The sequence below is a fragment of the Rhyacophila brunnea genome, unplaced genomic scaffold, assembly GCF_057557595.1.
Source record: "Rhyacophila brunnea isolate RB1 unplaced genomic scaffold, BYU_Rbru_1.0 scaffold_2, whole genome shotgun sequence".
Lineage (NCBI taxonomy): Eukaryota > Metazoa > Arthropoda > Insecta > Trichoptera > Rhyacophilidae > Rhyacophila > Rhyacophila brunnea.
Genome location: NW_028232859.1, coordinates 46,612,604 through 46,639,376, shown reverse-complemented (window position 1 = coordinate 46,639,376; position 26,773 = coordinate 46,612,604). Strand labels below are relative to the sequence as shown.

General features: G+C 33.1%; 2 protein-coding genes across 9 annotated transcripts in view; one reads left to right on the top strand and one right to left on the bottom strand.

Moving 5' to 3' along the window:
* The window catches only part of LOC147072415 (guanine nucleotide exchange factor DBS-like), a 195,122-nt gene that overhangs the window by 70,483 nt on the left and 97,866 nt on the right, over positions 1–26,773 (top strand). For all 8 annotated transcript variants that reach the window (XR_015070703.1, XR_015070704.1, XM_085947611.1 and 5 more), the window contains exons 3-11: positions 83–173; positions 1,987–2,217; positions 4,428–4,561; positions 6,142–6,261; positions 7,406–7,526; positions 9,381–9,531; positions 11,117–11,271; positions 11,380–11,574; positions 13,049–13,210. Coding sequence is in view for 6 of the 8 variants with exons in the window: in XM_085947611.1 (XP_085803737.1) it covers positions 83–173; positions 1,987–2,217; positions 4,428–4,561; positions 6,142–6,261; positions 7,406–7,526; positions 9,381–9,531; positions 11,117–11,271; positions 11,380–11,574; positions 13,049–13,210 (1,360 nt within the window). In the remaining 2 variants the exon portion in view is untranslated. The remainder of the gene's footprint in view (positions 1–82; positions 174–1,986; positions 2,218–4,427; positions 4,562–6,141; positions 6,262–7,405; positions 7,527–9,380; positions 9,532–11,116; positions 11,272–11,379; positions 11,575–13,048; positions 13,211–26,773) is intronic.
* On the bottom strand, positions 8,105–9,385 carry LOC147072416 (E3 ubiquitin-protein ligase CCNB1IP1). The gene is made up of 2 exons (XM_085946352.1): positions 8,257–9,385; positions 8,105–8,116 (listed from the first exon to the last, which is right to left on the bottom strand). The coding sequence occupies exons 1-2, from the start codon at positions 8,917–8,919 to the stop codon at positions 8,105–8,107; spliced, it is 675 nt and encodes a 224-aa protein (XP_085802478.1). The 5' UTR covers positions 8,920–9,385.

Sequence of the window (26,773 nt, the reverse complement as noted above, 5' to 3'; positions counted from 1 at the left end):
TATAAAAATAATTTTGAACATAGCAATTCGGTTGTATCTGTTTTTATGCAATCGCTCAAATTTGACAAATTATTATTTTCAGTTTACAAGAGGCAGACATGGGATTTGATTTAATCATCGACAGACGAAAGGATCGCTGGAATTCAGTGAAGACAGTTCTTATCAGAATATCGGTGAGTTTCGCAATGTCTTTAAACCAATATTTACAATGATAACAACATATTATAATCTCCTTGTGTGATAAAAAACTACAGTAATTATTGGACAATGGCAATTTTTTTTTTATATTTTTGCCCACTTTATCAATCAAGTTAGTAAGTTAGATATAAGTAGATGACATTTTTGAAATCGTGATAACTATTATAATTATTATTATTACTGTTTAATACAAATCTTGAATAAATGATATACTTACTTAACATCTTTTTTTCATTGAAATGTAATAAATTATTAATTTCATCACTCTTTTGATCGAAAGACTATTCCGTAAAATATACAATTATTACATTTTCAATGCATATTATTCCATATTATTCTTAATTATTACGCTTGCAAAGATTGAAAAGTAAGAGAAATTAAATAAATATCTAATTGGATTTAATTAGACATGGAATTATTATGTGATATTTTGATAGCTGGGTGGTAAAATATAAGTTTTACATAATACTTATTGTAATGGTAAAGAAGACACTCTTTAGTATGTTTATTTTAATAACTAATTAGAATGCAATTTTTTTACTTGCAGAATCACAAACTGCAAATTATTACATACTTACTTATTTTTATATAACTGACCAAAAATTAAGAGACTTTATGCTTTTCATATATACTTTTCTTTATTATTAAACTAATTACTTTCTATTACCTTATACTTTAATATTAAAGGTTATGAAGGTGCAGCCTACATAATATACTATGTAATGGACACTGAAAAAGGCTACTAAAGTTAATGATTACATTAATATGTAGCAAACTCATACTTGCATTAGTTTGGCTTAGTAACGTAATCACGTAAAATAAAAAAAAATAGTAGAAGTACATATCTAACTAAGTAGCCATAGGAAATTATCAAAATAAGTTGCATTTTTTTAGGCGGGAAAAGCAGTAAATCCTATTCAGTTGTGTCACGATGTCATTCTGTTGTAACTCAAAGTCTAGTAGACCAATATAGATTAAACTTGCACAGCTTATAGCTCCAAACATGGGCTCCCTATACAACATGCTTCCAAAATTTCTCTATATATTATACTATATATTATTATGTATGATCAAAATTAAAAATCGATGTTTTTTAAATTACAAAAAGAATATCTTAAAAATGTTTTTTTTCAATAATAATTTTTGTGACCTTCTAAAAATAATATGTAAGTATACAATAATATGATGTAGGTACCTACCTACTAATAAAAATACACATTTTATATGGGTTTTATTTTTTAAATTGCCTAAATAAAAAGGATTTTAGGTTATACACATTATCATATTTTCTATAAATCGATATTTTTAAAAATACATATAAAAACATGTAGTAAAAAAAAAATTACCTACTTATACATTAGAGAAAACTTAATAAACCAAATTGTAATAATAAACATGACTGTTTTTAGATACATGTTTATTAATTAAAATACGAACAAAGTACCAAAAATTGCAAACATCATATTTTTCCGCTAGGTCCTTCAAGTAGATGGAGTATTCACCTTAAGATTGACCAAACGAAACACCTCAGAAAGCTGTATGCCTATTTCGAAGTTACTAACTTTGCACTTAACAGTTTGTCCAAGACTGTCCACAAACTTTTTAATTCATTTTTTATTTTATAGCAGAAGCAATATAGCTTTCACATACTTACACTTTTCTTTTGCTCTTACTGCTCTGACTGTACTCGAGCAATGTCAGTGAACATATTCTCATTTTTTTTACTATTTGGCCTGTATTATGTTATCGTTATGTTCTTTCAAATATTGTTGTTTTGCTGCCTTTCAGGAATTCTTTCCTGGTATCGTCCAAGCTGTCTACGTCCTCCGACCAGCCGGTTTTCTACAAAAAGCTTTATCTGAAGTCAGCAGTAAACTATTCAAAGAAGAGTTCAGATTCAAAGTGACCGTCTGCTCGGCTGTGGATGAGATCTATGATTATGTGGAGAAACTTCAACTCACCTCCGATTTGGGCGGAGACTTGCCATACTCACACCCCGAATGGATTCAACAGCGAATCGTAAGTCTAACGTTTTTACTGTATTCACTAGATATTTAGTATCATACGTAATCAGGTATATAATGATAAGCCAATAAGCAAAAACCCAAATATCCACAACTCAATATTTCGGACACCTCCTACGGAAAAGGTCGGAACTGCGTTTTTTTGCTATTTTCACAATCACTGCTAACCTTTTAATTACCACATTTAAATAACACGTTAATTATATCTAATTGCAAACGACTTCAAACGCGCCAGTCGCGGTGTTAGCACTAAATGAGTTAACTGCATTTTATTAAATAATTTTAAAGTACCTATAGGTACACATAAAAACAAAAGAAAAAAATTATATTTTATTTAGAAGATATTAATGGTCGTAATCGGCAATCAGCATATTATAATGTTGTGGTAATCGCAACATTAAAATGGCTCTACTGAAAAGTTACCATGTTGCAGTCCAACCTTATAACATAAGAGGTGTCGATTTGTAGTAAAACATTCTTGTCTTTCTAATGTTAATTTCTTTTTTCCATCATTAATTTTTCTTCTAAATAAGAAAATTGCGCCTATTTTTATTAGCTGATTAATCCTTGATTGCAAAAAAATTTAAATAATATTAAAGTGCATATTATCAATATTAATTTGTTTGTATCTTTTAAATTTATCGGATTCTGTAAGTCACTAAGCTTTTAAACATTTTTTCCATATCGACTGCTTAATCTACAAACTAGCTAACACTTTTGACCAAATTTTGTTATAAAGAATGTTTTCTATGTTCACAAAATTTGAAATTCCTAAAGCCGCGTTGACACGATCCGAGCGCACTCGTACGAGACAGCTTCATACTAATTACTCTATATGAACTAACTTGGACCGCGTTCCACTCTTCCGAGCTAACTCGTATAAGAGTAATTAGTTGAAGCTGTCTCGTACGAGTGTACTCGGATCGTGTCAACGCGGCTTAAACACCCAACTGCAGGTGCCAAATTTCCAATATCATAAATGGAACAACTCCGCTCTTTATCTAAATTGTCTACATATATAAAAGGGAAGCTAAAATAGTGTATGAATTAATACCTATTTTATTTATATCATTAAATATTGTGTAAAATTACACAAAATTAATCAATAAAAGTGATTCGAATATCTGTGATAGAATTTTATTTTTATGCGCACATACATTCCTGAATTTAGGAAAAGATTTTAAACTTAGCTACACTGAGCAAACGTTGCATCCAAATGACTCCTATCATCTGCACCATGGTTTTTATTTAATTTCAGTGCATATTATAAATTGCGATTGTGTTATATTGTGTATTTTTGTGTCATACATTCATTTTGATTTTGAGTGCCAAAATGAGATTGAAGTCTGATCAAAAAAATTTAACTATAAATTTTATTATAAGTGCACAAAAACAACTAGAATACATAACATCTTAAATGTGTTGCAGTCTAAGCATATCACTAACAAGTATAGCAAATGACTAGAAATAATAAAAAAAAAATTATGAAAATAACAGATTTTATTAGGTAGCCTTCAATCATATTTTGCCATAAAACATAAACATATTTTTTATCTAGATTTGCGAACATTAATTAACAATATTTAAAACAAAAACCTCTATATATCAAATTTCTATATTATTTTATTTTTCTGCCTACAGACAAGGGTTTCCTCTATCCCTGTCCTCCCTGAACCATCCAAGAGAACAGTTGACGACTTCCTTGCAGAATCTTCCATCACCGTCCAAAACGCTCCTTTATTAAGAAAATCCATTTATAGTGATTCAAAGAAATTTAGTATCAACGAATCTCCTGATAGCACATCTAGAAAATCTATCGATTTTGGATTTGATGATATGTTGTCAGAACTTCTTATTAAATTCGACTGAATGTTTTGATCTGAATAAAAAATTGCATGTAGGCAACATCCTGTCCTCAAACACTTTCCTATTTTGTTCATTTATATTGTTTTAAATAAATAAATATATTCAAGGAATTATTGTTTTATTATGGTTGTGTATCTGATGCTATTTTTAATTATATACATTAGGTATGTAATTGAAAATTGATTAACTGAATACAGCATTGATTATTTGTAATTAAAATAACATGTTTATTTTTAGATCATATGTACACATAAATGAATACATTATACATCCAACAATGGAATTTGAATAATTCCAGATAGCATACTGTATGTACATATTATTTTCACTATATTATAGGCATTGGAGAAGTTTTCTGGTGTCATGCGCGACGTGTCCTCGCACCTAGATGAGTTTATGCGAGACATTGTCGACTGCGACCTGGGAAATGACCCCCAACAAACCAGAGATCTCCTCCACTCTCAAGGAACTAAGTGCGTTTAATCCCATGAATCATAATAAATCACCTATTTTTCAAAATAAATAACATTGAACTAAGTACCTACTACTATGAAATCATTTAGATTAAATTTAAGTATGAATATAAATCTAATAAAAATCTTTTATTTGGTATTCACATTACCAGTAAAAAATGTTATTGAATTTCAATAAAATAAAATCGTTCTGCCACTGCTAATGAAACACTATAAAATGTTGAAATAGACATTTTCATAGCCTAGAGGAGAAAACCCCTATAGCTTCAAGTGATTATTGATCCTGAAAAGTTCAATAATTGGAATGAAATTCTGCTAAAAAATGCTCACACAATTCATTTACAATCCTTGTAAATAAAAATGAATATATTTTAATTTCTTTCAAACAATTGTATAATATCGAGGGCTTAGTGTCAAACAACACTATCTACAAAAGTGCAACTTTACAGGAGAGCCAAAAATCGTTATTTTAGATTCTTGTAACTTAACAAGGGAAATGTTTATTTAAAACCTAATGTTAATATTTTATAATTTATTGTGTATTGTACATTTATCTTGCTTATGATGATGTTAAAATTTATAGGGATAGTTTTTAAAAAATATGAAAATAAGGGTAACTTATGTAGTTAGCGTTAAACTTTACTGACGATTTAATAAGAAAATAGAAAAGATTGACATAACGTTATTTGACTATCATGTAGCCGTAAATGTAAAATAACGTTATCTTAAAAAAAAAAAAAAAACACTATTTTGTAGATAACGTTGTCTGACTTCAAGCACTCGATATATTATATACATATTATATTATATCTGTGTATGGCGTGAATATGTTGATAAGTCTAAAAACATTAATTCTAAGGGCAGCTATTTGTACGCTTGGCTTTCTGCGGTAAATCAGATTAAGTATATATTTTTGGATGTTTTTAAATTTTAGTAAAATGTTTGTAAATTTTCAACAAACTAAAATTATAAAACATTCCTGTGGGTCTATTCTATGCTTATCGACCGCTAAAGTGATAAAGTGAAAAATATTATCAAACTTAGGGTAGGTTTGTATCAAAATATTAGCACTTATTGTAACAATTACACGAAGCCGGTTTTTATTGTTGCAATAAGTGCTATATTTTAACAGCACCTATCTTGCTGCTGTTAAAATATCGCACTTATTGCAACAATAAAAACCGGCTTCGTGTAATTGTTACAATAAGTGCTAATATTTTGATACAAACCTACCCTAAGTTTGATACTATTTATCAATTTAGTGTTCGATAAGCATAGAATAGACCCACTGATTTACCACAGAAAGCCGAACGTACAAATAGCTGCCCTGAGACTTGATGTTTTTAGACTTATCATCATATTCACGCCATACACAGATATATAGTAACAGATTCTTTCAAATTGTGATAAATAATTATTGACAGCATTTTTCTGCTCATAAATAAATAAGCCTACCTATCTTGATATTATAATTATTACACATAAGACTAAACGAAACTTGAAGACTTGAAAAGCGTGGTGAATATATTAATTTATGTAAATGGAAAGTATGTACTTACAATGAAATATAATTTTCTTAGGTATGAAACATTAAAAGAAGAAATTCTAGCCGCCGCAAATCATGGAGAGCAAATTCTTGGTGAAATGAAAAAAGATAATCGGCCTGACAATGGTATCGGCCATATTGCTGCTGTCGAAAGGTAATAACTACATATGTTAATGGTGGCAGTTAATAATATCTATAGTACCTACCTAATGTAACATAAAGAAGATTATCAAGTGACATTTTTAATCCCAATGATGCAATTTTAATCCTTGCGCACTGACTGCTAGTGGAGATAAAACATGGTCCATTACAGAATGCCATGTGGCTCTGTAATGTTCTGAGGGATAAGAAAATGTCTCAATACAATAAAAGAAATATTCTCTTCTAGAATCAAGAACAAGATTTTTAGTAAGTAGGGTAGAATTTCAGTACACATTATAGATTTTTTATTTAAAATACTACATCTTATTTGATATACGATCCATCTTCAAATTGTCCCTATATTATGTTTCCACGGACAAAGTTCAGTCAAACATGACAAAATTATTTGTATCCCCTGTTGTATAATATATAAGAACGGACTGAAACTACCAAAAAACATCTGAACAGCCAGCTCCAGACGATCCTGTTTCTTACAAATAAAAAGGTGCCATCGAACATTTGCATATTGACACCAGACTACAGTAAAACCTTGGATTGTGAATAACTTACTCTGCGGGTGTTTTATAAGACGGGTAATTTTTTTTAATAAACTTCTAATCGAGCATGGTTGTGCAATATAAGTATGTAGTAGGTACGTATACGCTTTGTCTGCCGAGCATCATGTCATCATAACTGAGCCAATGGTTGCTCTCTCATTCTCTCGTTGAGAAATCCTCAAAAGGAGGCAAAATCAAGTATCATTAAATAGGTTCTTTGTTATAGTCACACAAAAAGAAAAAGATTCCAGTGAACCAAGAAACGCACAATAATTAATAAATTTGATTAATTTACATTTAATTTAAATACCTATTGAAAATACAAAAAGGCATGGGTTTTGGAACAAATCATCTGAGTTTCCATTATTTCTTATGGGAAATTCGCTTCGATACATGAGTGCTTTGGATTACCAACACGTATCTGGAACGAATTATGCTCACGATACAAGGTCTTACTGTATCAATGTATTTGTCACCGTTAAAAATCTATTAAAAATCGTATGGTACAATAGCATCGTTGGTTAGCAACGTCAAATCAACATTTACATAAATTCACGATATATATAAGCAAGTGTGAGTAATGCAATTGCTTATTTACAGGTTATTGGTGCAATTAGAAGAAACTGAGAGACAATTTGATGAATTCTGGCAAAGACATTCATCAAAATTAAACCATTGGCTGTCATTCCGCACATTCCTTTTGGACTTCAAAGAGATGCAGGTAATTTAAAAATACTGACAGCCAACATATTATCTCAATCTTCTTATTTTAGTTATGTAATGTTAACTAGATTATAATATAAGCAGCAATAGTGTGTATTTTAAACTATCGTGACAATAACTGTTTACACGTAAAAGTGCTGACTGTCTCTCCAATCTCATTCTTCAAGAGTGAGCTAGACACGTTGCTGTCATTTTATGATACTATTTGACAGGTCGTAAAAATCAGATAACCTCAAAATGAGTCTGCGCGGTCTTCTGAAATTTTTTGATTTATGCATGCAATCTTGCAACTGGCATGACAATACGTATTTACACATGCATTTTCTTGTTAAGACCGCGATAATACGTATTGTCAGCAGTAAATCCATGCTCATGTAAACAGGATATTATATTCCATCTATTGTATCATTAATCTTTAGTGTGATTGGTTTTTTAAGTTTACATTGGCTCACCGAATTGGCTTCCATGTACAATTAATTACTTAAATAAGATGTTTGCGAAACTAATTATTTGTCATTAAACCACTATAAACTAAAGCATTATACATACTATAATCTGGTCAATAAGTTAAAATGTTTAGAGCTTACACTTGATTCACACAAATTTTACGATCGTATGTTTCGTAACTTTCCAGACGGTGTCACAGGATGAAACCTAAAGTTATCTTTATTATTCAATACCGGTGTAAAATTTTGAAAATATTTATTTTGACAGTTGTTTTTTGCCACCTGTGGTTGAAATGTAAATTGTTCAGGAGCTGCATCATAACGATTGGTCACAATATTGCCTACATTTCTTTTGACTTTGTTTGTGTCCTCGTCACTATGATTGATACGGATTGCATGTCTTCTTTGATTCTCCAGCTGATGCTGAAGCTTCTGAATTTTTCGATTCCTGTCTATTAATTTGGCAGCATAGTCTTCCGATTGCCTTTTCTGCTTATCACATTCCCCTTGTAATGTCTCAATTTTGTTTTTATTACTTATTATTTCTGCTTTAATTCTCTGTAGGTTCATATTGTGAAATTCTTCTAAAGCTTTTGCCCTCTCTCGTGCGTGTTTACCAATATTTTCATGATACCTCGTTTCTTCCTCCATTTGATATGACCAAAATGATAAAGCTCTCATTGCTATGTCCATAATTACATCCGGTTTCATTCCTGCTAATACTATGGACTTAAATGTTTCCGGAGGATTCAAATCAGCTTGAACAACATCAAACTTGTCATTTAGTTGAGATTGGCATGCGGGACAAAACAAAACTTCTCTCTTTGCAAATTCATTTTCGCCATGTTCAGTACAAAATGCGTGAGAACAACTTGTCACCCATGCCGTGTCAGGCAAAGGTTTCCTACACTTTTTAAAATTACATACCATATCTAGCACCATCATTGACAGCTTTCATTAGCTTCAATTAGCTTTTTATATCTAACCAATCTAACAACCACTTTTGTTAAACAATGAAATATTTTCCAACAATATTTTGTCAGCAATTTTTTGAATTAAGAACACATTTTTATTTGAGGTTTATGGCTGATGTGTGCATATAATATGGTCAACTGCAATTTAATATTATCTTTTGAAATAACCTCTATTGTGTAAAACATATTTTATTCATTTTTTCATTATAGGTAGGTATCAACCTAATTGCATTTATAGATAAATGTTCAACCTTAAACATTTTTTTGTAATTTACTAGTTTAATTACCACTTTAGAAAATCTGTATAATTTGTATCACTATTTTCTGAATGGCTATGTATTAACCTACCTAAAATTAAATTTTATATCCTTTCTTAGAACACAATTGTTTTTTTTTTTTTAAATATGAGGTTTCACATTAATTGTCTTTTAGGCTGTTCTCGATAGTCACATGAAAACGGCCTGCGACATGACTGAAGTGGGCGAAACTGCCCCAAGAGTTGATGCCCTTATCAAAGAAACTAATGCGTTTGGAAAGATATGTAATGATGATCTCTGCCGTGCTGAAGAAATTGTGGAAGTCGGTAAGAAAATCTCTTTATATTTTTTATCACTTAAATAATTATTTTTGATAATTGTAGTTATTGTGGAGTATTGCTGGATATGGAATACCCATCTTTGAATCCCGTGTTTGGCAAAAATTACATATTATTTCATCAATGCATGTTTGATCCAAAGCAAGAACCCAATAAATTGTTAACAACCATTCCTTGTAAAAAAAAGCCTGCTTATATACGAGGGTGGGTTAATAAGTCCTTAGAAAAGCCGACAGGTGGCGCGACTAGTACTGTAAGCGGTTTGTTTTCATGCAGCGGCACTACCGATTCAGTATGCTGCGAAGTTTCAATCAGATTGGTCGGGTTGTTGTTTTTTATTTTCGTACATTTAAAAAAAAAATTTGCTTGTTTACAAAAATGGAGAAAATTGAGTTTAGAGCTGTTATTAAACATTTTAATATAAAAGGGTTAACAGCAAAGGAAATAAAAAATGAGTTGGATTTAGTTCACGGCATATCTGCTCCTTCACTTGCAACTGTTTATAACTGGTTAAATGAATTTAAACGTGGTCGTACATCAACAAAGGATGAACCACGCTCAGGACGTCCTGTAGTGGTGACTACACCAGAAATGATCAATAAAATCCACGATATGGTGTTAAGTGACCGAAGATTAAAGTTGAGTGAGATAATTGAGGTTACAGGGATCTCAAAAGGTAGCGTCATTTCTATTTTACATGACAAATTGGGCATGAAAAAAGTTTCTGCAAGATGGGTGCCGCGTTTGCTCACAGTCGACAATAAACGCAATAGTCATGCAACGCAATCCGGATGAATTTTTTCGTCGCTTTGTGACTGTAGATGAAACATGGATACACCACTATACTCCCGAGACGAAAGAACAGTCAAAGCAGTGGATTGCGAAAGGCGAACCATTTCCAAAGAAGGCGAAAACCGTAAAATCAGCTGGTAAGGTTATGGCTACTGTATTTTGGGATGCACGTGGAATTATTTTCGTTGACTATTTGGAAAAAGGAAAAACAATAACAGGGGATTATTATGCATCTTTATTGGACCAGCTAAAAAACGAAATTGAAGAAAAACGGCCTCATTTAAACAGGAAAAAAATCCTCTTTCATCAGGACAATGCCCGTGTTCACACATGTTTACGATCAATGGCTAAAATTGAAGAATTGAAGTTCGAATTGGTCAACCACCCACCGTATTCGCCAGATTTAGCCCCCAGTGACTTTTTCCTTTTCCCAAACTTAAAAAAAAAGCTAAGTGGACAACGTTTTTTTTCAAATGAAGAAGTCATCGATCGGACAAATGCTTATTTTGAGGACCTTCCGAAAACTTATTTTTCTGACGGTTTAAAAAAAATTGAGAAACGTCTAACCAAGTGTATTGAGCTCCAAGGAGATTATGTTGAGAAATAAAAAAAAAATAAAAAAATAAAAACTGTTTTAATGCTTTTTTCTAAGGAATTATTGACCCACCCTCGTAATATAATCTCCACTCTGTGAAAGCTCATATTATGCTCGGCAAGGAGCGAAAATGGTTTTATTAGTGATGACATTGTTTACAATTTTTTTTCAATTATTATTTTCTAGGTGAACGTTTAATGCTAAACCCTCTCAGTGCTGTCGATAGTATCCAATCAAAATGTGAAGAAATTAAGAGGACCAATATACTTTTGTTGGAAAAAATACAAAAGCGACACTTATTACTATCAAAAGCAAGAGAATTGATGGATAGGATTGATAAGGTATTACGATCATAGATAATGTTACAATGAAACATTCCTTTTACATTATTATTACATCTTGTCCTTTTAATTTGTTAATTGGCAAATTCTAACTTTTTACAATAACAGGCAAACCAATGGTGTGCTGCCGGTGTTGAAATGCTTGCCGTAAATGGAACGCCATCACCATCGGCTGTTGCAGAACTGGCCAACTTGGAAGCATTCGTGCTAGCTGCTCATAACTTTGGTTTGACCGCACCCAAAGAATTCCGAGAGGCACTACTTATATCTGCTACACCTGAAACAAAAGCTTTAGTAACACAGGTAAGAAACTGACAATTTAATCGGAATCTGATGATTGTATGAGATTGTTATGTCAATTTTTTATTAGTTATATATTATTTAAGATAGTTTTTCGAAGTTCGCAAAGATGAAGGGCGATAATGACATGTAACCGAGGCATGCGATAGCGACAGGTTTCATAAGGACTGATCCAATACATACTTCACTTCTGTGCATCTGTAGAGTGCGATATACTATTTCTCTCAGAGCAGTAGTGTCAGTATCGTTGTCGTCACATGATCAGCAACATATTTTTGTTTCATAATGGCTTTTCTGGGTTTCTAACTACTGTGGTGATTAATTAATTGGTCAATCCCACCCTTTGTAGACTATAATTAGTTTGAATCTTATAAATATGTAGTAACTATGATATTATCATTACTGAGCAGTTAAAACCTGCAATGACATTTTTGTCAAAATGGTTTTTTTTATAGTCCCGTTCATTTATATTATACCTCATGGTTCAGGAAAACAGTCAACTTTTTGTATTTACCAACAAAATTACTTATAGAAATCTACGATTTATCATCTCTTAATTTAATAAGACCATAATATTTCTAATTTATGTATTAATTAAATCATAGCTATTTTTAAAACCGGATGGCTGCCAATAATGTCTTAAGACGCGAACTTTTCCATGAACGGAACGCCGGTCATACAAATATGACGTCTTTGGATGTCCCGCTTTAAACGGAATTTTACTAACATAAATCAATTATTTTAAACATACAAATATGTTGAACACACAACGACATATATTGGGGATATCGTCAGATACTTAGAATTGAAAAAGAATTCGTTTTTACCACTTGAAACGTAAATTGATTTTAATTTTTTATTTTTGCAATAAAATTCACGGTGTGCAAGGTACTGCCATACATACACCTACCGGCAGTAAAAAGGTTAACAAACATTTCGACACCTACGTAATAGGTCGGAACTGCGTTTTTGGCTATTTTACTTAATTGCCTTTATTAAATAATTTTAAAGATAATAAAACAATGACATCGAAAAAAACAAAAATTAAATCAATATTTTATAGGCATCACTAAAAACATACAATTCCAGCAGTTAAATTAACGTTGTGGTGTCATTAAAATTTGTTGAAATTATACTAGGTACTGAAAAGTTACCATTTTGCTTTGCAAGTCGATTTGAAATGATAATCCCTTGACTAGGTACGTGTTATGTATTTAGGTGAATCAATTTATTTACAGACTACAAAAGAAATTGAAAGTCTACCATCATGGTTATAAATAATACCTAACTATAATAGAAAATATTATAGATAGGTTAGGTTACTATGTATAGGTAGGTATATAATTTATACATTGGTTATGTGAGTTAGAATGTCTAATTTCAACAGTATAACATTATTTCAATACAATTCAGATACACTACGCGCAAAAAGTTTTACTTCAAGAATCTAATTTGCAATAAAATTTGTAAAATTTAGGTGGTGCAAAGGGTGGATGATGTTTGGCTGATGCTAGGAGCCCGCAGACAAGTGTTACAGCGTGAGACAGTTCGGCCACCTCGGCCTGTGCAGCAGGTCAATCCTCAGACTCCAGCAGTCTTGGCGCAGCAAACTGTCACAACAAATGGCAACCGGCCCAAGGTAGGATTTTTGATATACAAAATTTTGTGTATTTTTCATTTCCAGTAACACTGATCTTCAGTGTTGACCCATCGAAGATAATTCTCAAATTGATTAACTGAATTCATAATAGGGCACTGACGTTTCTCGTAATATAAACACGTCATATCACAGTACAGATATAGGGTGTTTCATGATGTTGTCTATCATGTGGTTAACTTATTTATTAACACCGTCAAGATAGGCATATTTTTTCTGAATTTAATTTTTGTAGACATCGAATAGGTTGAGTTTATAATTTTATTTTTACTTATTCAATCTGTGCTTTACCTGCAATTTTTTATAATTTTACATTACTTCTGTGATATAAGATTTTTCGCGCTCTGTCCCCACCCCGTTCCAATATTTTTACGTACGGTACAATTTCAATTTTTATTTCAAAAATATATCTTATATGCTGCAAAATATTGTGGAAAATAATGTTGCTAGACCCGATTTAATTAAATTTGTCAAAATATATAGGTATTTTTAACAGTGTAATGGACCTGTAATGGCTGAGCGGTATAGTATTGGCCTATAATACCGTGGGTCTCGCATTAGAATCCCGCGTCTGGCAAAAAATCACGATCATGTTGTTTATTTCATTTTTTTTTATACATATAGTGAACATTGCAAATTGTTAATTTAAGACAGTGTTTCTCAAACTGTGATAATACCCCTGGGGGTCCCCAAACAAAAAACCTCATCCATTCAGTATTTTTGATTGGCAGTAGACTTTTCAATTATTAATGTCTTGTCAAATATTGGGTACGCCGGCAAAATCTATACCTCTAAAGGGGGTTCTGGCACGTTATTAATTTTGGAAACACTATTTTACAGAAAACTTCTTCTCATGCAGGCCAAAGTAAATACATACCTACTTTTTGGTGCTGAACTTAATATAGAAACGTAAATTAATAACATATTCAATCCAAAGCGGAGCATATGAGCCTACACAGAGTAAAGGTTGTATTAACCGACTTTTTTTGAGAAAGAGTTGTAAGCCATTTTTCGAATGTATTGCTTTACATCCTTGCACTGGATCAAATACACTGAAAAAACAACATGCATTTTTTGACCAGCCGTGGTTTCAGACCCGCGGCCCATGCAAATACAAAAAAAAATATCCAGTAACGAGGTCAAAAACTTCTTTTAGGTTTCTTACCAAATATATTTCCCGCCCACAAACATATTTTCTCAAGAAAGGCTTATAACCAAATACTTTTACGCATAAAAATAAATCTCTTCATCGGAATACTCCATTTCTCGGTTTCTATGCAAAATTATATTATTTACAGTTGGCAACACTGGTATTTTATTACCCAAAATACGTGCTGAGACTCCAAATCCTCCTCTGGAGAATCCAAATCAGAGATAATGTAACCATAAATAAATAACAAACAAATTTTCTCTAATCACTACAAAAGTTTTAGCTACCCATAACAAGTGGTTATCTACATGAAGCAGTGCATTCTTATTGCAATAGAACATTTTGTTTTTTATTAATTAGATTTCTAGATGTCTTAACTTTAAAACATACGTACTGGGCCACAGAAAATCATCCCGCGGGTAATCACTGGTCATCACTGGTCGAAGTGTTGCTGTACCTATCAAATAATTCCCTTTGAGCTAATGGTGTAAACCCAACCCAATTCTGTCCCAAGATATCAATCCCTAGCTCAAAAAATTAAGTTAATACAAGGTTAGTAAAAAATATTTTCAGTGATGAACAATCGCCTTTGCTTTTGTTTACTCACGTATGATTAATTTCCAAAGGCGATTTTATTTAATGGTTGCCTTGAAAAGTTCAATGCTTAGTTTTTTTTTCACCAATATGTAATGAATGGTAATGAATTTGAGTGGATACGTAGGTTGATGTTTGAAGTGGGCGTCATATTAATTGCATGTTTTAGAAGCAAAACCTTATAATTGCATTTACATAATATTTAATTCCTAACAACTCAAATTAAAATCGTATCTATCTTGCATAAATCTCCTGTCTGAAAATGAGAAAAAATTTCACATCTCCAATAATATTCAAAATCGCCTATGATCAATGTTCATCATCCAATAATTATTATTGTTTATGGCAATATTGAACAGTATATACAGTGATGCCACAGCATGCGTGAAACTCCACAAACGGTCGTGTAAATTCCCCATTAACAAAGGTGTCCGGCAAGGTGATACCATTTCACCTAAACTATTCACCGCTACTCTTGAGGACTTATTTAGGAAACTTGATTGGGAGGAAAAAGGTGTTCCAATTAATGGGGAGCACCTCAGTCACCTGCGCTTTGCAGATGATATTGTTATACTCTCACAATACCCGAAAGACCTCCAAAGTAGAATGCAAGAACTCGCGGATGTCAGTCAAACGGTCGGTCTAAAGATAAATGTCTCAAAGACAAAAGTGATGAGGAACTGTATTTCGGACCCTGCGATTATCTGTATTTCTGGCACCCAACTCGAGCAAGTCAGCAGGTACGTCTATCTCGGACAGCAGGTGTCCATAGACGGAAGCATGCACGATGAAATTGCTCGAAGAACAAAGCTCGGATGGAGTGCTTTCAGACGTCTGAATATTATCTTCAAGAGTGACCTACCATTATGTCTTAAGCGTAAGGTGTTCAACCAATGTGTGCTACCCGTGCTCACGTATGGCTGCGAGACGTGGACCCTCAACACGAGAGATGTCCAAAGGCTAAGAGTCACACAGCGAGGCATGGAGAGGTGCATGTTGGGCATCACGCGAAAGGACCGTAAGAGGAACGAATGGGTTAGGAAGCAGACAAGAGTACGCGATGTAATAGACGTTGCCAAACAGCTGAAATGGAGATGGGCGGGACACATTGCTCGCCGAAAGGACGGCCGCTGGACAAATGCCGTCATCCAGTGGTACCCAAGGGGTACGAAACGGCCACAGGGTCGCCCTAAAAGCCGCTGGATTGACGAACTGGTAAAGTTCGGCGGAAATACGTGGCAGCGAACGACACAGGACCGAGAGAGTTAGAGAAAGCTTGGGGAGGCCTTCATCCAGCAGTGGATTGACCCCGGCTGATGATGATTTGAAAATAACATTCAAGGCACACAAAGTGCACGAATATATTTTTAATCTAACTAAAATTTTATATCCACAAAGTAAAGGAATCTCCAATTTTTTTATGAGAATTAGTTGTTAGTTAGACTATTACAAAAATCCGTGCACTGTATGCTGGATCTTCATAGCTTTTATTAAAATATAAGGAACTGACGTGTAATTTTTTGACCAACCAATATAAGCATAAACCGAAAATTTTGGCAGAACCGTGCGCAACATTTCGATTTATCTTCGGCATCTGACATGTTTCGATTTAATATAAATTATTGTAAAATTCGTCTTGGATTTTCGTTGTAAGTTTTCCTAAGGAATATGTCAAGGTTACTTTTGTCCAATGCGGTGTTTTTCCTCTGTTGCCATGTGTTTTTGGTGAAAAAAACTGCCTACAACCTCTTTCAATCAACAGCTGTTTTGCGTGGGAACAAAGGAATGTATATTATCTCGTTTCGTCAGAGAAGATTTAATGAAATACGACAAAAATTCATCATCCGCAAATAAAAAATGACGGACTAATTTTGCACTTTTCGGATTATCGGTGATTTTTTGCGTTTCACTTGTTTCCTCTAAATCAGAGCAGTCGGTGCCTATTTGACATTTCACATGCTGTGGCAATTATTGATAATTAAAATAATTATTCTTTACAATCTCCACTATACTAAATACACACACCATGTTATTTACTTGCTTTATTTTCATGCCCAATAATAATATATAACATGATTAACGTGACCATACGTCCCGTTTTTAGGTAGCCTAACCCGTTGTCCCCAAGCACAGCTTCGAGACGCCGAAATGTCCTGTTTTCAGAAAGAGTTCAAAAAAAGGCGCGAAAAATCAAAAAATCGATAGACAAGCACCGGTAGAAAGGGTCTTATCTCTTATGAATAAGTTTTGGATGTGCGAAAAAAACAGTGCAAGCCGCAGTTTTTAAAGCAATGTTAATTTCAAAAAATCCTGCCAAAAATTTCATTTCGAAAATTTTCTGAATTCTCAAGATTTCATGAAATCAAAAAAAAAAAAGAAATTCAATTAACAAAAGAACTTCAGATAAATATACCATAACGATTTATTTATTTTCACGTGTTCATTCATGTTCTTTTCATTTTGTAAATAAAAATTATGAAAAAATTTACGTTTTCTTGAATACACGTACTATTTATTACATAAAAAATAGTAGATGTCTTGATGAAAAGAATAAAATAGATTAAAAAAAACATTTATGTACTAATAAAGTATCCCATCATACTCTTGAAGAAATCAACAAAATATAATATTTGGATTGGCGCTTTTTATGCAGTGCCTGTCACGCCATAAAAATATTAACATCATTAAATATCCATAATAATCCATTAAAGTCTTTTGGTCCATTATTCTGACTAAATGATATTACAGCATCTTATATAAAGAGTTTACATCACACGCATCGTAAAGATTATTATTTAGAATGCGAAAGTATTTTTATTATCATTGCTTCCGATCTACGTAGCCCACCTTAGGCTATCAGTTTTTTTCACACGCCATTTAAATTTCAACATTTCTTTACCTACCTATGCACATTGAAATGACTGCCGTCTTAATCGGAGAAAATGACCGCAAATATTGCTTAATATTATTAAATTAAGAGAAATGATTGCTATAGTAACTTTAATTAATTTAATGAGAATTTAAAATTCTGCACCTGACAGGTGAGTTGGGTAAACCGAAAATCACAAGTTTTTCGGACAAGGAAAAAAAACTAAATCACATTCTCAAAACGCGTTCGATTTTGATTAAAATTCTTCTTTGTTCTCTCTTATAAACAGCTATCTATCTCCGTCTTGTGCATTTCGGCTTTGAAATACGATTTTGTGTTCTGACGTAATTCTACAACCAAGAATAAGGTCTTCTTGGTCTCCATCTATTCTATTCTATATTTGTTTGTTTGTTTTTTATTTACTTCATATCAAGTACAAGTGTGAGCATATTGAGCATAATAATTCAATAGAAAATTTAAAAAGTTCTTTTTATCTTGCAATTAATTTGTATTTATGATTTATGTACACTAAAGATTATCCGGTAAATATTTCGAAAGCCAATATTGTGTTACCCATTGCATTGCTTCTGTGAGACCCCATGACTTCGCCATACTGGAGTATATAGGTATACCTAATACTTACCGTACCATTAGTTGTAGATTTAAATCAGATTAATTAAAATTCGTACTTATCATATTATGCCATGACAAATTACATACCAACATCTACCGTTTACTAAACAAATGACATCGATAACAGAATTTCATTTAGAATTTTGCCTCGACTGAAAATGTTGTATATGTCAATTGATCCACCTCACCACTCGAGTCCAAATTTCAAATTCTAAGTTAATTTATATTACTTTTTATTCTGTTATTATTAAGCATTACATGCGGTCACACTGTATTCATTATAAATATTATTCTAATTATAGTAATCGATATTAAACATTTTTAAAAAATATAACAATGGATAAACCGTAGGGTGGTGCAGTTTTAAGTAAGACATATTATTTACAAATTTATATTCAGGCGATTCTACGGAATTCTTAATTAATTGTGTATTGCATTCAAATTCCATTTATTTGGCGAATTCAATGTGAAACACGGGTGTACCAACACGAATATGGACACTGTCGACAATACGAGACGGTTTTATGCGCCTGGGAATTTCTCAGGATTAGTTACCCAAGACTGAGGTTGCCATGCACCCAAGTGTGCTCTGACTAAGTTTAAATTGACTTTTTTAAAACAATGGACCCATGGGAGAGAGGAGCACGAAGAACAAACAAAAAGTAAAAATTATAAATAATAATATAAAAAAAATATCAGTGGTAAATGGTGAAAAACAAATTCAGACAATATTGCACCTTACGTAAGTAGGTACTTAAGTTGGCGGGAGCTATTTAGGGCTATGGTTGACTGACTGTACAAATATTATCCAGAATCTCTATCTATCTATCTATCTATCTATCTATCTATCTATCTCTCTCTCTCTGTCCAGTTAGTCACACTCAGCCTCTGCGTCCCTGAGGACACAGAGGCCGAGTGCCTACTGAGATTCTTTCAGAAACCTCATGGATGGCTTTAGATCGGAGGTTCTCATGTGCGGCCACCAGCGCTTTACGGAATAATATTTCAAAGATGTATTTATAAAATACACATGACTTTCCACGCTCAAATGATCCATAATGTGTTTTTGTGATCAGATCATTTGTGAAATAGTCCGTTTCTGAGAATAAAGTCAATTCAAAGAATTGGCAACAATTGCTTTATTAATATTGTCGATTATTTTTTATACTACTGTATACTGTGAACAAATATCGAAGCCAGTTGACAGATGTAAACTTAAAAGCAGCCATGCGGCTCGCATTGGAAAGAGGAAGTATTGAGGATTTTCCATTTGCATTATTTTTAAATAAATAGATATGTACTAAAATGTTCAAATGTAGTTTATTAAGTGAACTAGTAGTAAATTGATTTTTTAGAATTTTTTTGTTTAGTAAATAAAATTTAGCTTTATTTTTTTCAATCACAACAAAAGTGAAATTTGGTGCGGCCACCAGACGTTTCCATAGAACTGTCAATGTCCATTGTGCGGCCACAGTTAAATTTCACGTGAGAACCACTGCTTTAGATCCACCGCATCTAACAACGTGAACAGTCCATCTGAATCTTAAACGGAATCATAATATAGCAAAAAGAATAACTCTATATAAAAGGTATTAGTACCTACCAACTTATAAATACACAAATACCTATATAATTTTTCAAATATAGAATGTTTAGCAAACCACATACCATTTTTTTTAAACTACTTCGATGTTCGATAAAATTAATGAGGAGGCGTTTCGAATTTATGGAATTATAGTCAGTTCGTATTTCCATATTTGGTTTGAAATTTATTAGTAAATATTAATTATTATGGCCTAAAATGACGTCGTCAATTATCTCTGTACTGGAGATTTATTTTTAAATAAATTCCTACCTTAGTATCGACAATCTACATTTTACCAGAATATAATCATTCGCTGTTACATAACACATGGCACTCCATTACAGATTATGCCCGCAAATACGATTTCCTGTAATTATTTTTAAGTTTTTTGCCATTAACACTTAATATTGTACCTATGTATATACGTACCGTCAATTTTATAGATTACTAGCTGACCCGGCAAACGTTGTTCTGCCATATAAATTATTTCTAGTGAATATTTTGGTTGTTAAATAAAAAATAACGAATGTATCGTAAGTGTGTGGGGATGGGATCTATGACAGAAAGAGGAATAGAGCGCTGTAGACGATGACCGCCGATAAAAACAAAAAAACATCAACCATTCATTTTCTCAATTCAAAATGAGTAATGATGTTCATAATGAATGAATTACCTGTGACAGGATCTCGTTGTTTAATGTTTATGCAATATCCGTCATGTCCCTTCCAGAAAATTAGCGGATATTGGAGAGCGTCGTATGAACGGTGTGTGTCAGCGATGAACTCCAGATTATTGTTTCTTCTTCGAATCACGATTTCTCGCGTCGATGTGCGGTCGCCAACCATGATTCCAGCAATGCCGCCAACAACAGGCGCATTGAATCGACGCACGTGCTCTCCAGCTGGTGTTTTATCAGGTTTGATGACAATAGCGTGATTGTCACTTTGCAATTCGTGCGTGTGTGCTTTGAAGAATTTCAATAATTCATTGTGCTCATTCAACAGGGCGTCCAGTTCGCCGACGATGCGCCTGGCATTAGGCGAATTGAGGCTATTGTAGCCGCAACGTGCATCCACATGATTGATGTCCTCACCGCCCATGAAGTAGATTTGTAAAAATTTATGTGGTTCGTTTGGCATTGGCAGCAATGAGCCTACTTTGTGGTATACTTGGCCTTTGATTTTGAACGTAGAATGGAATTGTTGACCATTTGCCGCAGTATTGTGAACTATTTCTGTTGCTCCGAACGAAGTCATTTGGAAGCATGAATTGAATGTGTGAATGGACTTCAGGAACAGGTTTGAATCTGATACCGTGCCGATGAGCAAGCCGTTCAATGGTTCTGGTGGTATCTCAATATCTGGTAGTTGCACTTTTCCTGATGTACAACACATCCCGGCAGACTCATGTTTGAATTTGAGCGCATGACAATGGGGACATTCTTTACCATAGCACCAATCAGCACTTTCGGATGAGCGGAATATTTAATATCTGGCTCGTACTTGAATGCGAGACGAAGGAACGAAGCGGATGTAAATGTTCGATGTACTTGTTGGCGTTGTCAGTCATTTGCTCTGCGTGTGTTAACTACGAACCGGCGTGCTTGGCTCCGTTCCAATTGTCGTTGTTGATTTCGTTCAGCTCGTGCCTCTTGTGATTGGGATGCACGCAATTGCGACATGCTTACACGCACGTTTTTGTTATCTTGTTGGATTTGTTCGTCTGTTCTTTCTGCTCTACTACTTCGCATGTTTGTTGCTTTATTCGTTCGACGGCCCAAATGGCGCCCCCCTTGCGTCTTGCTGGCATTGTGCGCTGTAATACACGCACATAAAAATAGATAAATTAAAATAAATCGTACAAAATTTTGCACGCACTGCGTTGTGATATGCCGAATGAAATGTCAAAATGACGCGACGCTTCTCTTGAATTCTTCTCGGACGTAGCGCCATCTGTCATTCAACAACATAAATAATTTCGTTGTGTTTGAAATACGAACGACGGTTAAATTTGTTCATACAAAAATAATAAAATCGCAATTAAAAAACGGGAGGGTGGGGGTAGGAGGGTGAAAATTTGGGATTATATGTATTTTTATATGCCAAATAATAAAAAAAATACAAAAAAAAAATTGTAGAAAAATAAAAGAAAATTTTTCTGGATAGAGATACCCTAATCATCTAGCGGTATGAAATATACTTGTTGACCTATTCTCATACCTAACAAATATACATTAAAAAATTCATAAAAATCGGTCGAGCCATTTCGGAGGAGTTCGACCACAAACACCGTGACACGAAATTTATATATATGTAGAGATTAAAAAAAAACTTTTATAATAATTCTTAAGGGGGGACATGCTCGTCGAAGGTCAAAATTGAGTTTTTATTGTATTTTCAAACCATGATCCTGGACACTCCTTAAACGTTGTAGATAATCTATTTATATAATTTTGAAGCCTTATTATCCTTTATAGTTATTTTACACATTTGATGACTGCATGAAGTATTTTTGTTACATAAAATAGTATTCTTTTAAACCTCTCGCTCTAATGTTTTAGAATATAGTCATATTTCGGTACAGAACTGTGCAGTGGTGTTAAGATTTTTTACATTTATTAATTTTTAAACGCATTTATAAAACCATTAGTATAATTTATTACGAGATAATTTTTGTAAAATATTCACGATAAAAAATTATTTTGATAATCTCTGTGATCCCAAATTTGACAAGAATTAGGCATTTTATTATTCAAAAAATCGGCAAGATTAACACATTTGAAGATGATTCTAAAGATACTTATTATAAGCTATGTCTTTGACCATTCAAGTGTGATAAAAATCTTATGAATAATGATTGCTTTATAATAATTATTGACCTAAGAATAAGGTAGTGTTTTTTTAAAATACGCCATTTCTTTTGTCATTCCCTAGTGGTTAAGCTACAACATACGGCCGTAGCCATAAAATGACAAACTATAATTAAAGTAGGGAGTAAAATTATGTTAACGCGCGTGTTTGAACATGTACCTAACCGAATTTTTTTTTATTTTTTTTTAAACGGTACATGTTCAAACACGCGCGTCAATATCATTTTACTCCCTACTTCAATTATAGTTTGTCAATTTATGGCTACGGCCGTATGTTGTAGCTTAACCACTGGGGAATGACAAAAGAAATGGCGTATTTCAAAAAAACACTACCTTATTCTTAGGTCAATAATTATTATAAAGCAAACATTATTCATAAGATGTTTATCACACTTGAATGGTCAAAGACATAGCTTATAAGAAGTATCTTTAGAATCATCTTCAAATGTGTTAATCTTGCCGATTTTTTGAATAATAAAATGCCTAATTCTTGTCAAATTTGGGATCACAGAGATTATCAATATAATTTTTTATCGTGAATATTTTACAAAAATTATCTCGTAATAAATTATGCTAATGGTTTTATAAATGCGTTTAAAAATTAATAAATGTAAAAAACCTTAACACCACTGCACAGTTATGTACCGAAATATGACTATATTCTAAAACATTAGAGCGAGAGGTTTAAAAGAATACTATTTTATGTAACAAAAATACTTTATGCAGTCATCAAATGTTTAAAATAACTATAAAGGATAATAAGGCTTCAAAATTATATAAATAGATTATCTACAACGTTTAAGGAGTGTCCAGGATCATGGTTTGAAAATACAATAAAAACTCAATTTTGACCTTCGACGAGCATGTCCCCCCTTAAGTCACTTACATAAGGACACTTGGGCTTGATATCGAGATTGTATTGGAAAAATATTCAGACACATTTCTATCTTATATTGTAATTTAATTTTTATAATTCTTCACCATTTCACCTGTGTGCTAGACGTCAGCAATGACATTGGCAATCTTTTAACTGTCTACCGCTGCTCTGGACGAGGGTGGAGTGCTGAACTGAAGCCAGGACATCGGTTACCGATAGACTCCCCTTAATAGAATAAGTTAATAATTTTCGTGGTATTACATCATTGTATTACACCAGTTTCATAACAATTCTGCTTGTAAATAAATATCTTGAACGGGATAACTGGCCAACGTTGTCCAAGTTCTGTATCTTGAAAGTTCATCAAACTGCTGAATGTATGCATCTTCCTTTGACTTTCACTCTACTTTGGGCCATACAGTCCACACTTGTAGCAAAGGGTGGAGGTAGGCTGTTAAGATCCGCCATAAATATATAGTGCACACTAAATTTTGTTAGTCATACGTATTTGTTTTCATTGAAATAAGACTACAATTTACAGATGGTATTGGTTAGTTTTTAAAAATCAATTAAACCTTGCCTAAACCAAGCGGGTGATGATTTTTCGAGTCCAACCGGGGCTTTGTTGTTGTTTTTTTTTTTTTTTTACACATTCGTGTTAAATACTGCTAACGAACTATAACAGGAGATATTTTCGCCGATTTGAGCCTGTGGATATAGCTCAGTGGTATATCATTCAACTGTAGAACATACAGTGACGTCCCTAAATAAAATGCCGCACCATTTTTTATACAGTATTTTTATCATCCTTTCAGTCCAATATCTAAGAAATGTGTTGTATGGATACATTATTAACAAAATATCAGACTGTACCTAATTATTCGCAATTCTGTACGTATCGTTTATAGTCACCAAGGATGTCGCAGGGCAACGGAAGTAAACTAGATATCGTGAACTCGACAAAACCAGTGAACTAATTTTTTTAATGGAAAGGTGTTTTCGTTATTACTAAGTTTAGGTAACTATTTCTATGTATGCCAAATGATTCTCCTCGATTTGCCGCCCCCAAGCGACGCTCAATCTGCCCCCACGGGACGTCACTGAGAATATAAACAGGTTGGCGGTTTGATCTAACTCATGGACGTTTTATCGATTTTCGAATATGTCATGACTCTTTTTCAGACAGATTCACTATATCGGAGATTTTACTGTATGCGATGAAAGAGTATCACAATATATAATAAATTTAGTTGATTATTTTTCCAATAATTCCTTTTTATTATTATTAATTAATTAATTCCCATTTAACATATTTTAGGCGTATAACTATCCGTATGTGTAAATCCTATTTAACCATCAGTTAATTGCAGTGTTAAACGTTTAATATGCAGCTGAAACGATTTGAATGCACCCATTGCTTTGTTTATTGAGACTATTCAAACCACGTTCTTGCACGCTGTAATAAATCTCCTTGGTCGTGAAATGCATCCAATCCGTTTACCCACATCTCGACTATTTTAAAAAACATGCTTCGAACAATACGATATTTTTGAAAGTATCAAATCCTGTTCTACATTATAGACAATAATATATTAAATTAATGTATCGCCGTATACAGCGACACTTACCCACTCGTTAAAAATTCTACTCCAGTGATTGTGCGGATTTGAATACTTCCTTGGTGACTATGAAAGTTCTTTCGCTCTTCAAACGCGCTTCCATTGTTAAACTAACGATTGTTCTTGTATTTGGATAAACTCTTTAGATAAACTTGTTTTTTTTTTGTAAAATTCGGCCCAACTGAATGTAAATAACTGAACCAAAAGATGTTGAAAGATGGCATACCCAATCATAGCCCTCACAAGCGGGGACAGGGCTCTAGTATGGGGGCCTGGAGTTGCGGGTCGACCAGTTAAGTGATATAAACACACCACAAATTGGTTTTGTTAGTATAAACAATCGTCTGTGTTATACAATTTGATGTGATATGATGATTGATACATTAAAATGGTAATTCACATGTACTTATAATTTTATTTTATAATTATTTGTAGTATTTTTCATGAATAATACAAATGGCTATTTAAATATGTTGAAGTGTGGCATGTTACTTGCCTAACATAAAAGGGAGTCGCGATCAGTGGTTAATAATAATATGATACCTAGTGCCGACAACTCAATAAATCAAGTGAATTTATTTAAAATCGCTAAAAAATACACAGAATACCATTAATTTTACGTCGCGGAACCCATGGATTCCATCGAATATCATTTGCGGATTTGGGGAACATTACTGTAGAACATCATACTGCCCTTAACCTTAGTGATGGGTAGGGGGCCATCCAAACATCCTGGTCTGGAGGGCCGCTTCGGAATGTGGGGGCCATGTCCCCAATCGTAATATTTCCACAAATGATGGTGGTATTGCAACTTCTTTATTGTTGTTGAATTGGCAGCCACAACACAGTCAATACGCATTGTGGACATTGGCACATGATAGCAAATCTCCAGACATATTAATTGTAATATCATTTATTTGACTTTTCGTATGTACGTATTATGTGCAATTTTCATGGTCATCTAAATATTCTCAATAATGATGGTTCGGTGGATATCCTGCCTATAATACAATAATTTACGCTGTCTGTTCATTCACACGAGTCATACCAATATAATATGGCTATATTTATATTATAATTGAAATATAACCATATATATATGGGCGAATGAAATGACTATGAGGCGAATGAGGTGACATAAATAAGAAGAATTTCAGTGTTTATATATTTTTAATCATAGACATTTGATTAATTTAAAAAAGCATCTTTCCTCGAGACGCATTCATTTGTCATAGACACAGATTTTTTATGGATATGCTCGAACTTTGAAATGAATAATGCATTCTATCTAGAAAGCACGCGCTATTTTTTTTTACCTCAACTGCGAAAAATAAAGACCTCGATTAATG